Here is a 14,401-nt window from a genome sequence, read left to right as displayed (position 1 = left end):
AGCAGGTTCAAGTCCAAATTCAATTTGTCAGCCAAGGGGTCCTTTTCTGGCAGGGTGAGGTTATGAGGGCACCTCGCTGGCAAGATAAATGAATAGCTACACAAAAGAAGCAGGAGGGGAGATGGTCCTGTTGAGTGATAGGTAGGCATGGGAACTTCACCCCAAACAAGTCACGTGTCCATTGGAGTGGGCAGATGGATACCAAGTGTTGCGGCAAAGGTGGGCCCCCATTGAGTGTGAGGACAATTGAGGAAGAGCCTTATACAACTGGCTGGCTTGACACCTCATGACCCACTTTATTGTCCCTTTCTACTGCTTTCTCTGCAGAACCCATTGTCATCAGACTATAGACATTCTGAAATGTCCGTTCTGGACTACGGTTGCTAAGGGGGCACAGTGAAAGAGTCATCAATCAGTCTGTCAGGCTTGGAAAGCCAATATCTGGCAGCTTCCTCCCCTGCTGTTCTATTGTCACTGGCAGAGTTAACTTTTGTTGCTGTCCTTTCAAAGAGTGGAACAGTCACAGCCAACAAACTTATTAATATGAAAGGAGGTGTGTGGAAATAACAGCAGTGGATATGGCTGAAGAAACACTCGACTAATGACTCCACTAATGAGTTGAACATGGACCTTTCCCACTCTCTTAGTGGTTATGATCTTGTAATGAAGCCTACAATCATTTCAATATATTGTTTAAAGTAATTTTAATGTGTGATGTGTGTGTTTGTGAGTATTGCTTCACCTCTATTTCTGTATATATATATATATATATATATATATATATATATATATATATATATATATATATATATATTATTTTGTATATATGCAGAAACACACACACACACATTGTATACATACATACATACAGTGTGATGCATGTGTGCATACAGAGAGAAAGTGGTAGAGAGAGAGCAATATTCGCACAGACATACTTTATGCATGCATATACTGGAAGCATGTGTGTATATTCATATATGTATTTATATGTGTGTGCATGTATGTATATGTATATATATATATATATATATATATATATATATATATATAGAGAGAGAGAGAGAGAGAGAGAGAAACAAATAGATGCACACACATATAGATATCTTAGGAGTTTATTTAACTAGCAGGGGTTTGGGGCACAGTGGGGAAAATCCCTCTAGAAAAAAACACAATGTGCAATATTACTAAATCTCCTTGCTGTGGCTATATTCACTGTACTATAATTTGCTTTTTCAGCCTCCAAGCAATACAAAGATTTATATCCTTAGATGTAATGCAAACAGTAAATTCAGTGTCTTTCTAGTATATGCAGCTTTTCTTATTTATTAATCATAGTATTTAGTGTACATGTATTGTAAGTGCTAATTCACTACTCTGGCCTTCTAAATGGTTGCAATGCATGATACCATCAGAGTGAGGTTGCTGTGGTAACTAGTAAGTTAACATCTGCTTGTGTTTTTATGTTCTACAGCAGTTTGTGCTTTCCTCTGCATGCTGCATGTTTAGAACTTACTAGTTTAACCCATGTGTTTCAACTCATCACACTGCTATGTACTATTTAATTGTGAAAGTCACAGGGCTGAATAGCTCATTTGGTTTATTATTTAAAGGTGATTAGGGTATTCATAGTTCTGATTGCATTACATTCAGTATTTAATCAAAAGTGTGATGTATCCCATTTTAAAGTGGTCTGTTTTATGTCGTGCGAGTGTGTGTGTGTGTGTTTGCACACGCATGTGTGTTCCTGTATGCTGTGCGCATATATTGTGTGTGTGTGTGTGTGTGTGTGTGTGTGTGTGTAAACGTGTGTGTGTGTGTGTGTGTGTGTGTGTGTATATATATATATATATATATATATATATATATATATATATATATATATATATATATATATAGTGTATATATGGATCTACTTTAGTAGAGCGAATTGCCAGAATGACGAAATTTAAATTATCAAGAGAAGAAGACCAAAATTCCTGTAAGAACAAATGTTTAACATGCTGAATTTAGGAAGAATGAAAAGATACTGCACATGTCAAACAGCAGTCGAACTTCCGAAAGGAGATCGCTGAGCATTGAGAAAACACAGCTGCTCCATTTCAAGACATATTTTAACACAGAAATGTAAGTTAAACGGTTCTGTATGGCGATCGAGATACAGTGAGAATTGGGAAATTTACCCTTTTCCCCACTGTAGTGTGATCTTGCACTTGGTATATATAATTTGCAAGGGGGGGGGGTGTGCAGGGGTGCTTGCCCCCCTGCCAAAACACTGAAAAATTACATTTCCATGTTAAAATATCTGTTTAAATATAGTAGCTGTTTTCTGTGAATGGCCAGTTATTGCCATTCATAAGTTAGAGTGCTGTTTGACATGTGCAGTAGGTTTATGTTATTCCTAAGTTCAGCTTGGTAAATGTTCATTCTAAGAGCAATTTCAGTGTTCTCATCTCATTAATTTAAATTTCATTGTTCTAGCAATTCAGTCTGGTTTACTGTCAAAATTACAGTCCTAGGACCATAATATCAAAGACAAAAACACTGCAGGCCACAATATCTGAAAATCTTGAATACTGAATCTCATTACCAGTGTAAACACAGTAACAAGTATTAACATTGCTGTTGTGGGAGGACAATTCCAGAAGTTCTTTACTGTGGTCTTCATCATTTTGATCTTCTGTGTTACGATCCTGGAATTGTGTGTTTCAGAACTGTGGGCTTCAAGATTGTGATAATAAACCTGTATGTATATATATATATATATATATATATATATATATATATATATATATATATATAAAGAGCACTCTTACAGGCTTGTTTTTCAGCAAGAGATCATGAAACAATGGGGTCTGGGAATTTTCAGTTACTCTTCTGTTGTGTGATGTTGGAGTTGGTATATATAAATAGCAGAGAGTGGGAGGTGCAGAGTATATTGTCCCCCTGCAAAAAAATATAATTTCACCTTTTTTCTGTTTCTTTTTAGATTCTATCTAAAAAGATCACTCTTTTTGTATTCACTCAAGTGATAGTTCACTCAGTGATGAGACAGTCATATTTTTGATGACTGCAGATTTGTTTGTGTATCTGTCTCCTGTGGCTGTGGGTATTTTTTTTTTTTTTTTTTAAACAAAAAACATATTTATTAAACTTTCATGTATGGCACAAGCAATCTTACATTTATATAAATGGAAATAAATCATAATGACACAATCTCAGTTGCAAACATTATACCTTACAAACCATGCCAACATAACTGTAGCTGCAAACATTACATATCACTTTTAATGTATCCAGTCATTGTCAATCAAACACTACATAGCTCATTCAAATCTTGCCTTCTTTTAAACCTTGTTCTTCTTCTGCATGTATTGATCCACATTTCCCATTTTTTCCTCTGTGGATATGTTTTTGAGTTTTTTTTTTGTTCAGGAATGAAAAGAGAATGTATTTTTGTGTTTTGCCTACCAAATCTTCCCACATCTATCTGTTAGAGATGGATCATGACTTGTCATAGCCAGGTGGTGTCATCAGCATTGCTCTGTGTTACACTTACTCTCATATTGGGTTATACAAGGACGTTGAGAGACACTGACAATGTAATAAAATTGGAGGAAGAAAATGGTCATGGGCTTCTAGTCTTGGCTACCTTCTTCCTGTTATGCTATGGTTTGTTGAATTTCACTTTAAATTCAAGACTTCTGAGTGGGTGGGTTGAAGCTGACCTCATCACAGAGGATGGTTAGCATGGAATGTGTGCTCAACCAGGCTGGAAAGACTCAAGTATGAAAGAGATATGGTTAGGGAAAACCAAAGTTTCTAAGACATCAAAGTACTGCCTTGCAGAAACAAGATAAAAAAGGAAGCTGTCCTGCAACATTATTAAGGCATTTCTGACAGTGGGCCATGTTCTTTGCTGGTGATCACAGTGGACTCAGCATTTGTTGTATTCTATTCTGCCTCCAGTGCAAGCTCTCAATCTCATTTTGAAGTGCAGTACTGTAATATGAGTAACTCTGGGATGCACGTTCGCAGTTGTTGTTACATCTTTGCATGGATTAATGAATCAACCATAAAAAAGTTATGGCAGATGTTCTTGGGATCCAGGTTCAGCTGCAAATGCTGTGAGACTGCTGTATCCTAGACTGATGAAAGTTGAACATAATATAGGGTGCTACAGCCTTTAAAGAAAACTTAAATAGTGCCATTTAAAGAACTTAATTTTATGGTGTGACAGATTTTATTTTCTGCCACTCAAGACAGATCTGTCGTCATAAGATTCATAAATTAATATGACATACTATGACCATATGAAAGGGGTGCACAGGGGAAGACTTGACAAAAAGTGATGAATACGGTGCCAATGCAATTTACTTGCAGATTTTTCTGTTGGTGAACCCACTGAACAGCAGTAGGTCCAGGTGATTCCAAGTGGCAAGGGGAAAGGTATACTTTGTCCAGTTTTTATTAACACATTAGCAACAACAAAATAATTATTCCCTGCTCATTCCCATGTGGACAAAGTGGGTGGCCATGGTGATCTCAATGTTTGGCACAGGAACAGAAAAATTAGTGACAGGAACAGGGGATGTAATAGTAGATTCACAATAAGAAAGAATGCATGTACATGCAAGCCAGGTCTTCAGCAGGTGGGTAACCAAGCAAGACCCACAAAGAATAAGTGAAAAAGCCCAGCACTATGGGGAATAATGATATAAATGGCTATGCCAGAAAATGAATACTGAGGGACTTCCTGTCATAGACCTAATGTTAGTTGAAGCACTGGTGCATTTCTCTTTTGAATCCATTATTGAGCATATATTAATTAATGTGTTGCCGATTTATTTTGCATTCTGCAAGTAAAAGCATACATTATGCACTTGGAAATTCATCTTTTAAACTTTACTGTTATGATGCGATTTGTTCACATTAGACAGTTAAAGAGTGTTTCATCTTACACACATCTGCTGTATAGGTTTGGTGAATTAATACTTATATTAGTGGAGTCTTTTGCTATGTGAGACATGAGTATGCCTTCTTGTATTGATGTTTACATGGATTTTTGAAAGAAAGCAGGTTGTTGAGGGCAGTGATGAGGGTGCGGTAGTTGGGCAATTAGCATCTCAAAGGCTGGCTGACTTCAAGGAGGATATGTTAATGCCTCTGTGGCTGCCATGTCTCCTGGGAAACAACAATTAACAGTGCATAGTAATTAATGGAATGCAAATAGCAGGGTTGACATGCACACTTAGTATGTATGGGTGTAATGACTGCATGCCAGCATTCCTGAGAAGGGGGATAAAACTATAAACGCCTGCTAGCACAGGATGAGTCAGGAGTCCTCCGCCACCTGTTGCAGCCTTCTTCTACCCTAATATGTAGATGGGGAGAGCATCTCTTTGACTATGTTTAGGCTCTGCCACAACAGATACGCAATAAGGATAGCAGTGAAGCTCATATGATAAGGGGTAGGGTGACTGGTCCTGTCTAACACATAACATCATTATCAGCACATGTGAAACATAGAACATATACTAGAAAACCTAAGAAAGATAAAAAGACAGATTCCAAGTGATTTCTGACATTTTTTTTTCAGTTTATGAGCAGAAAGTTTGTATTTTACTCTTTCCCGACTCCACTGCTTATTATTCTGAATATTCTATTCATTAATCAAGGCCCTGACTCAGACAGTTCTGACATTTATTATGACTTTTTAACAAACTGGAAGTTAATACTCACCATTTTTAATAAAAAAGCAATGTCTTTTTGTGGACAACCCAAATCAGCATTCACTCAAATATATAGCAGACGTTGAAGCATTACAATAAAACTAAAGTGATTTTAATAATAATATTCTGCCTAGTGCATAAAGGCATTTTCAGGTATCACAGCCATTGTATTGTTATATTCTAAAATGGCAGTTTATTCATCCACTCAAACAACAGGGTTTATAACTCATCAGATATGACATACATATAACATATCCAAAAGTATCAGAAATGTATTCAGACATGCAACAAACTTTGCTAGTGAACTCTACACATACTGAACTTCATTAAATATAATGTAGATGCAGAACATGGCTTTCATTATAGCAGGGAAACATCTGAGTTTAGGGTGTTGCAGTACATTAATAGAATCATGTGTTAGAAATAGAGAGTTGGATTTATATTTTATGTGTTGATGAGTCAGCGAGACCACAATCTCTTGCCTCACAAATCTCAGTGACAGCAATACTGTGAAGCAGGAACACACCCTATCCAGTGGCTTAACATACGTTTAACATCACTTAAATAGAAAGACATTCACTGGTTATGTTACAGCGGCATTTTAAAATGTTATACTTTCTCCCTAATGGTAGACCCTTGATAAAGGGTGTGATAAAACACGTATTTGCAGCACTGCGTAGATATTTTTTAATCTATGCGATGGTGCATTGCCAAAAGCGTAACTTCATTCTCAGCATGGCATCTAACATTTAGGCACAGGAATCCTCACACTAATTTAAAAAAATAATAATAAATAAAATAAAAGCATGCACACACTATACTGACAGATCTTTTCCCCTACATAAATTAAGCTACCTTATGAAACCCTTCCCTAAGTAAATAAAAACCTTGAACTATATAGTACAACCCCAATTAAAAAAGGACCACAACTAACTAAACAGAATTTTACATTACTAGTAAATCTGATATGAAACTGCAGCTACTGACAACTCATTTACTAAAAGTAATCCTTAACCTGCAGTTCTAACTAAAAATAACAAGATCCTACCAGCATCAAGAAATACTCAACTCAAAAGCCCCCCCCCCCCCAAAAAAAAAGTTAAAATTGCCTCATAAACTACCTATGGGACAGTCTACTCATGTTAAGCTAGCAAACCTGTACAGGGCTTATTCAATACAAACTTAAAAAATTAACAAAGTGTTTTGAAGTCAATGAAAAATACAACTATAATCTAAAAACACACACAAAGTAAATAAAACACATTTGCACCATGTTAATATTTGCTCACACTTATGTGTTCCAGGCTCTGTTTATTTATTTGTTGCCCTGGGCTGAGCTTGAAATTGGTCGATATGGATCAATGCTGTACCCTGGAGAATAAAACAATATATATATATATATATATATATATATATATATATATATATATATATATATATAAAAACCATGTGTCGTATAATAATGCAGCATACTGACTGAGACACATTCGGTCGCAACAAGTGATGGGGACGACTGAGCATGCAATCATGCAATGCATACTGAGCATGCAATCATGCAATGCATACTGAGCATGCAATCATGCAATGCATACTGAGCATGCAATCATGCAATGCATGCTGAACTGTCTGCACACGCATACAACATATACAACCAACCTACTGGCAGAACTACACTCAAATGGCACGACACTCTACAAAAGTATCACAGTAACCTGTTGCAGAAACACACTCACACACACATTTTCTCTTTAACCTAGCACATGTCACATGTGTAGTAAACCTGTATCAAGGAAGGGATTTAGTTATACTAGCCCTAATACAGTGAAATCCCTTGTCATTCCATATGTGGTCAGGTTTCCTTTCTTTTTACTCCTGAAGTATCTTTGAATATGCTTGTGTACCAGAGATACTCAACTTGCACACCTATAGTGTGTGTGTGTGTGTGTGTGTGTGTGTGTGTGCGTGCGTGCGTGCGTGTGTGTGTGTGTGTGTGTGTGTGTGTGTGTGTGTGTGTGTGTGTGTGTGTGTAGCACTATGTGTGCCCTTTAGCATGCTGCTCAACTTATAGATGGCTCTGTCTTTAAAACATTTAATCCAAGGATGAAGTAAACTATCCTTTACTAATAAACTGAAACAAAATTTGCAGCAGTTATCCTTGATTATTACTGTCTTGTATTTTTCCAGGTACCTCTTTTATTTCTTATTTCTTCCAAAAACGCATAACTCTTATAACACAAAAAGAAGAGATAGTTCTAAAAGAATCATATAAAGAGTGGATATGTGGCTTTTCTGATATGCTGAGAAGTTAGGTATTTAGAACGCTCTGTCAGTCTATAAAACTTAAATGGTTAATGAATGTCCTGGTGCCAAGTTACTGTATAATTGGCAATAAATGTAAAACAAATCTTCCATTTTCTTATTGCAGGGGAATGCTTGTTTGAAAGATCTGTTTCGTAGCCTGTGGGGAGTCTTTATAGAAAGCAGTGGTATACTGCAAGCCTTGATGCTGCAATACCAACACAAAGACACACCGACCCGCATGTCTACACACACACACACACAAACACACACACACACACACACACACACACACACACACACACACACACACACACACACACACACACACTGACAGCATAGTTGTTAAAATTAAATAGTACTTCTCAGTTAAACCCGTCAAAAACTCCCGTTCTACAATTTAGTACATGCTTGTTTATTTATTCAATTTTTGCCTGGGTAAGTAATCTGGTCCAAAGACCCTTTTCAGTCACAACCCAGGCCAAAAAGGCACATTTACATTTACAATATACCAGGCTGATATACCAAATGTTCAGATCATTTTATTTCAGTCAAATTTCTGGTTTCTGAGATATGATATATTGCATTTCATATTTCCTCCACTGCTTTTGTTTATTTTACACTCCACAACATAATGGTACTTCAGAGATTTTGATCAGATAATATGGTCTTTACCTAATGGAAATTCCTTTCACTTATTTTGTGTGAAAACAAATCACATTTTCTGACTTATTTTAAACTTTAGTGCCACCTTTTCCATCTGAAAGTTGTGTCTGATATAAAAATCCATTTGCTTATTTTATTTATCATTGGTTAACTAAGTACCACTTAACATGTCAGCTTTGGTTTTTGTTCATGTGTTTTGAACTATTTCCAGTGTGTTAAGTTATTTTTCACATTAGCAGCACATTTTTACACACACTTATTTTCTGTATATATGGGATGCTGTTGTTTTTTCTGTATTCAGTTTATTGTTTCTGGTTGGACTTATAGCTGACCTTGAATCCTTTTTCCTCAGCTCCCACCCTGACACATGCACACCTTGGTAATACCTTCTCATTTAATGGAAAACTTCATTCATAATTAAATTAATTGATAAGTTATGCAAGATGTCACTCAAAGTAGGAAAATACCATGTCACAAAATATATTCTTTGGTTTGGTCATAAAACACTGCTAACATAAATGTGACTTAATGGGAAGGATTTTTGTAATATCTTGATAACGGATCAACTTACAGAATGGCCCTATCCACAGATATATTTATTTGTCTTTGCTGAATGGGAAAATCTGACAGGGCACAGATGATTTTCATTGGTGGCCTGCACAGAAAAGTTCTGACAAATCTATTTATATTATTAGGTGAATTTCAGATAGCTGTCGGGAAAAACAAGTTACATTTCTCAGAAAAACAAACATAGTTAAAAGATAGGTATATACAATAAAATATTTACATCAATATGTATAAATCTATACAGTGTCTGGTACCTCTAAATTCTTGCAGGAAGTACCACTTACTGAATTGTATGTATATATGTAAGTGTATATATATATATATATATATATATATATATATATATATATATATAGCTTCTACTTCAAAATGTCAAAGACCCATATAGTCGAAATACACAACATCGAGATGATACCAACGAAAAGCCATTTAATTGAAATCTTAAAATAACGAAACCCGGAACATCGAACTATACAGGTTACCAGAAGCCCGGTCTTCACTTAAAGGAACACTCACTTAAAGGAAAACTCAGCTTCATCCCTACCTCTCCTCTATCTGGAAATGTACCTGCATTCTCCCAAACTAGCTCACCCCCGACTTCTGACCCTTCAACAACTAAGCTCTATACTAACCTTCTCTACAAAAGGAATAATAACTCTCGTCAATACTCTGTCTTTTTCTACATTGCAACCTTCCATATCTAGAAAATCTTGTTTGTTCCAATATGCTATTATAAATATAACTCCAAACTTAACTAATGTCCTCAACTTGATAACTACAACAGTTTTTAGACCAATATTGTAAATAGTTTTCTTTAAAAAGCATATATTTTTGTATTTTTACTTTGCATTTGCTGTGTACTTATATTCTGTGTATTTACTTGAATATGTATCCTACTGTATTTTGTATTGTATTCTGTATCCCACTGTATTTTTTATTGTTGGAGCGCTTCTCCCTGGGCATCCACTGAAAATGGGCTCCTTGGGCCCAGTGGACTTCCCCGGTCATCAAACCGGAAATAAATAAAATAAATAAATAACACTGGTCCATTTAAAGACAGTCTACACTAAATAAGTATCAGCAGTTTGAAATGGAGGTTGTGGTACAGTAAGGATCGGGATAGTTACCCATTTCTCACTGTAGTGTAAGCTCAGAGTTGGTATATATATATATATATATATATATATATATATATATATATATATATATATATATATATATATATATATATAAAATATATAAAATTTAGAGGGGGTATGGGGGTACAGGGGGTCTTCTCCCCCTGCAAAACCGCTAATACTTATTTAGTGAAGGCTGTCTTTAAACGGAGCAGTGTTCCTTTAAGTGAAGACCAGACTTCTGGTAACTTGTATAGTTCGATGTTCCAGGTTTCGTTATTTTAAGGTTTCGATTAAAAGGCTTTTTTGCTGTTATTGTCCTGATGTCATATAATTCGACTATATGGGTCTTCCACATTATGAAGTAGACCCATATATATATATATATATATATATATATATATATATGTGTATATGTATATAAACACACACACACACACACACACACACACACACACACACACACACACACACACACACACACACACACACATATATATAGGTATACTGGAAAAGAACAAATGACTCAAACATTGATGTTCACAAGGTTGACCACGAAAGTCAACTTTGCAAACGATGACATGCTACTATGCATGTGCTGAGCAAAAATCCCAGTGCATGCAGAACCTGTAAAACCAAAAATAATTTAAAACAGTCCTTTTGTAGGGGGAAAGCCCCCCTGCACCTTCCACATTCCCTGCAAATTATATATATATATATATATATATATATATATATATATATATATATATATATTAATCATGAGATCGTACAATCTAAGAGAAAGGGCATATTTCCTTACACTGAGAACAAAGCAGTCTCACACACCTGTTGATCATCTGTTTAGTAGATCAAATTTTTTGTCGACGAAAGATAGTGTTGACCAAATTATATATATATATATATATATATATATATATATATATATATATATATATATATATATCTTTATAGAGAAAGAGAGAGACCATTTGACATAATTGTTAAAGTCTTTGCTTCCCATTTACAAGGTACAAGGATCGATCCTGAACACTGACCAATGTCTGTTTGGAGTTTGCATGCTTTCCCTGTGTCTCTTCAGGGTTCCTATTACCTCCAAAAAGCATGCTGAGTGTTTCCAACTCAAACGCACCAATGAATGAAGCTGTGGGCAGCAGCACAGACTCTGTATTGAGCCCTTTGGGGGAGGAGTTGTACAGACCAACTGCTTTGGGACATCTACTGTGGTGCACAGTATCCTCAAGATAGGAGAACACAGATCACAGACTGTGCACCATGGCAGGTCTAGCCACTCGACAGTGTAAAATCTTGTTGACTAATGTCACCAAATGGGAATGGGTAGTCACTGGTGATAAGTGGATTGAGGACCCGGCCTACTCTGGCCTATGCCAGGGACCTATATTAACGGTGGGAGGGGTGAATGTACCCCATTTGGCCAGTGTATGCCTACCGTAAAGCCCAGCAGCCCTTGATCAGTAAACTACTGGCTGGCTGGTGTCTAGTTGCCCAGCCTGGGTAACCTGGGATAGCTCTGTTGAGTGAAAGCTGGATGCAAAACCAATCAGCCTGCCAAACATAAACTAAAAATTGCTACACTTAATGTGGGTTCACTGATGGGATGCAGCTTGGAAGTGGATGACATGATGATACGGAGGAGGCTGAACAACCTGTGTATCCAAGAGATAAGATGGAAGGGGAGTGCAGAAAAGCCACTTGGCTTGGGATCCAGGGTCTATTACTCAGGAGAGGGACAGGCTAAAAATGGTGTGGGAATTGTGGTGAGAGAGAGGCTTCAGAAGGCAGTGAGGGATATCATCAGAATTAGTGACAGACTCATGGCAATCAAACCCCAGTGTAATGATAGAATGCACATACTGGGACAATAAGAATAGGATATGAGGACTGCCTGGGTCCACATGGGTGGGGCAACAGGAAAGAAGGAGAGGCCATTCTAGACTTCTGCCTAGCAAGTGGCTTGATTGTAGCCAATACATGGTTCAGAAAGAGAGACGGTCACAAGATCATGTCTAAGAGTGGCCAACATGCAACTCAGGTAGACTTCTCCTAGTAAGGAAAAGGCACTGGGGAAGAATCAAATAGCATAAACCACTGGTTGCCACAATCAGCTGCAAGTATTGGTCAGAGAAGGCTCTAAAGTCAACATAGACCAGGCTGAAGACCTGGATGTTGACTGGAGAGAAAATACAGCAGTTCAAGAAATTACTCAGAGCCCTAGCACCCCAAGAAGAGGAGGAAATAGGTGGAGTTGAAGAAGAATGGCAGCACCTCAAAACTGCATGTGTGCATGTGACCAAGTCAGGTATGGAAATAAGGTACATAAGGAAAGCTGGTGATGGAATGCAGATCTCTAAGAAGTCATCCAAAGAAAGAATGAGTGCAGGAAAAAGTGGGGGATAGAAAAGACCAACCAGACTAGGAAGGAATACTGGCTGGCTAACAAAGAAGCTAAGAAAGGAGTTGCAATAGCAAAGAACAGGGCATCAGAGGCACTCTATCAGCTTCTGGAAAGTGACTCAGTAAGGGGCACAAAGAAACTATATCAGGTTGCAAGGCAAAGTCAGAAAGATAAAGAAGATAGTCAAACACCCTTCATAAGGGATGCCAGCAACAACCTGCTCATCAGTTCACAGGACATCAATGGCAGATGGAAGGAGTATTTCCAGCAGCTTCTGAATAAAGAAAACCCCACAGAAGCTGTACAGTCCCAGAAACAGCCTACAATATGAGAAGAAAAGGAGCCCAGCATAGAAGAAATAAGAATATCACTAAGGAAAATAAAGTCAGGGAAAGCAGCAGCTTCAGATGAGGTCACAGCAGATATGGTAAAGATGCTGGGTGAGACAGGGGAGAAATGGCTCCTGAGGGTACTCCTAGCAGTGTGGACAGAAAGGCACATCCCAGATGACTGGAGAATAAGCATACTTGTGCCAGTGTACAAGAACAAAGGGGACATCTACAACTGTGGGCAGTACAGAGTAATCATACTCCTATCACATTGCATGAAAGCTCTAGAGAAGGTGATTGATAAATGGATATGCAGAGTAGTAGAATGTAAGATGGAAGCTGAGCAGTTCAGATTCAGATCAGGATGCAGCTAAACTGACCTGATGTTTGCAGTCAGACAGATACTTGAGAAGAAGCTAGAGATGAGGAAAGAGTCCAACTGGGCATTCCTAGACTTGGAGAAAGCATATGATAAGGTCCCAAGAAAGCAGATCTGGGCAGTACTGCAGTGGTTCTAAGTCCCAGAAATATTGGTAGAATTAGTGCAGGCTATGTACAAGGACCCAATGACTCAAGTGTGAACAGTGTTCGGCCTCACAGAGGGCTTCCCAGTGGGAGTGGGTGTATACCAGGGTTCAGCTCTGAGCCACTGCTGTTCATACTGGTGATGGATTACATTAGCAAACAGGTTTGAGGGAACAGATTAACAAAGCTGCTGTAAGCAGATGATGTGTTATTACAGGCAGACTCTGAGCAAGAACTCCAGCAAACTATGGAGCAATGGAATGAAAAACTGAAGGCATATGGGATGAAACTAAGTACAGATAAGACAGTGGTAATGGCAGCAAACTGGGAAAATCAGAAGAAGCTGAGAACTGAGATAGAAGGAAAGATACTGGAACAGGTAAATAGCTTCAAGTATCTGGAAGGGGTGGTTGCGGAGAAGGGAAGTCTGAATGAAGAGGTCAAAGCTAAAATCAGAGGGGCTGCTGCCAACTGGCATAGAGTGTCAGGTGTAGTCTATGACAGAAGAATGCCAAAGAAGCTGAAAAGTAAGGTGTGCAAGACAGTGGTGCAACCAGTACTACTGCATGGAACAGAAACCTGGGCAGTAAAGGCAGAACAGATGAAGAAGCTAGAGGTGATGGAAATGAAGTGCCTGAGAAGGGTGGTAGGATATACTCTGTGGGACAGACGAAAAAATGAGGACATAAGAACAGAAACCGAAGTAGCTCCAATAGCAGAAAAGATCAAAGAGAACAGATTATGGTCTTTTGG

General features: G+C 37.7%; 1 protein-coding gene across 1 annotated transcript in view; it reads left to right on the top strand.

Moving 5' to 3' along the window:
• Positions 1–1,935: 1,935 nt before the first annotated feature.
• LOC122808215 (immunoglobulin superfamily DCC subclass member 3-like) overlaps positions 1,936–14,401 on the top strand; it is a 197,670-nt gene continuing 185,204 nt past the window's right edge. The window contains exon 1 of the mRNA XM_044079178.1: positions 1,936–1,978. Within this exon, the coding sequence (XP_043935113.1) occupies positions 1,936–1,978 (43 nt within the window). The remainder of the gene's footprint in view (positions 1,979–14,401) is intronic.

Source organism: Protopterus annectens, chromosome 8.part0 (genome assembly GCF_019279795.1).
Source record: "Protopterus annectens isolate FY-2018-M chromosome 8.part0, PAN1.0, whole genome shotgun sequence".
NCBI classification, from domain to species: domain Eukaryota; kingdom Metazoa; phylum Chordata; order Ceratodontiformes; family Protopteridae; genus Protopterus; species Protopterus annectens.
The sequence above is the reverse complement of the archived record's forward strand: the minus strand, read 5'-3'. Positions and strand labels throughout refer to the sequence as shown.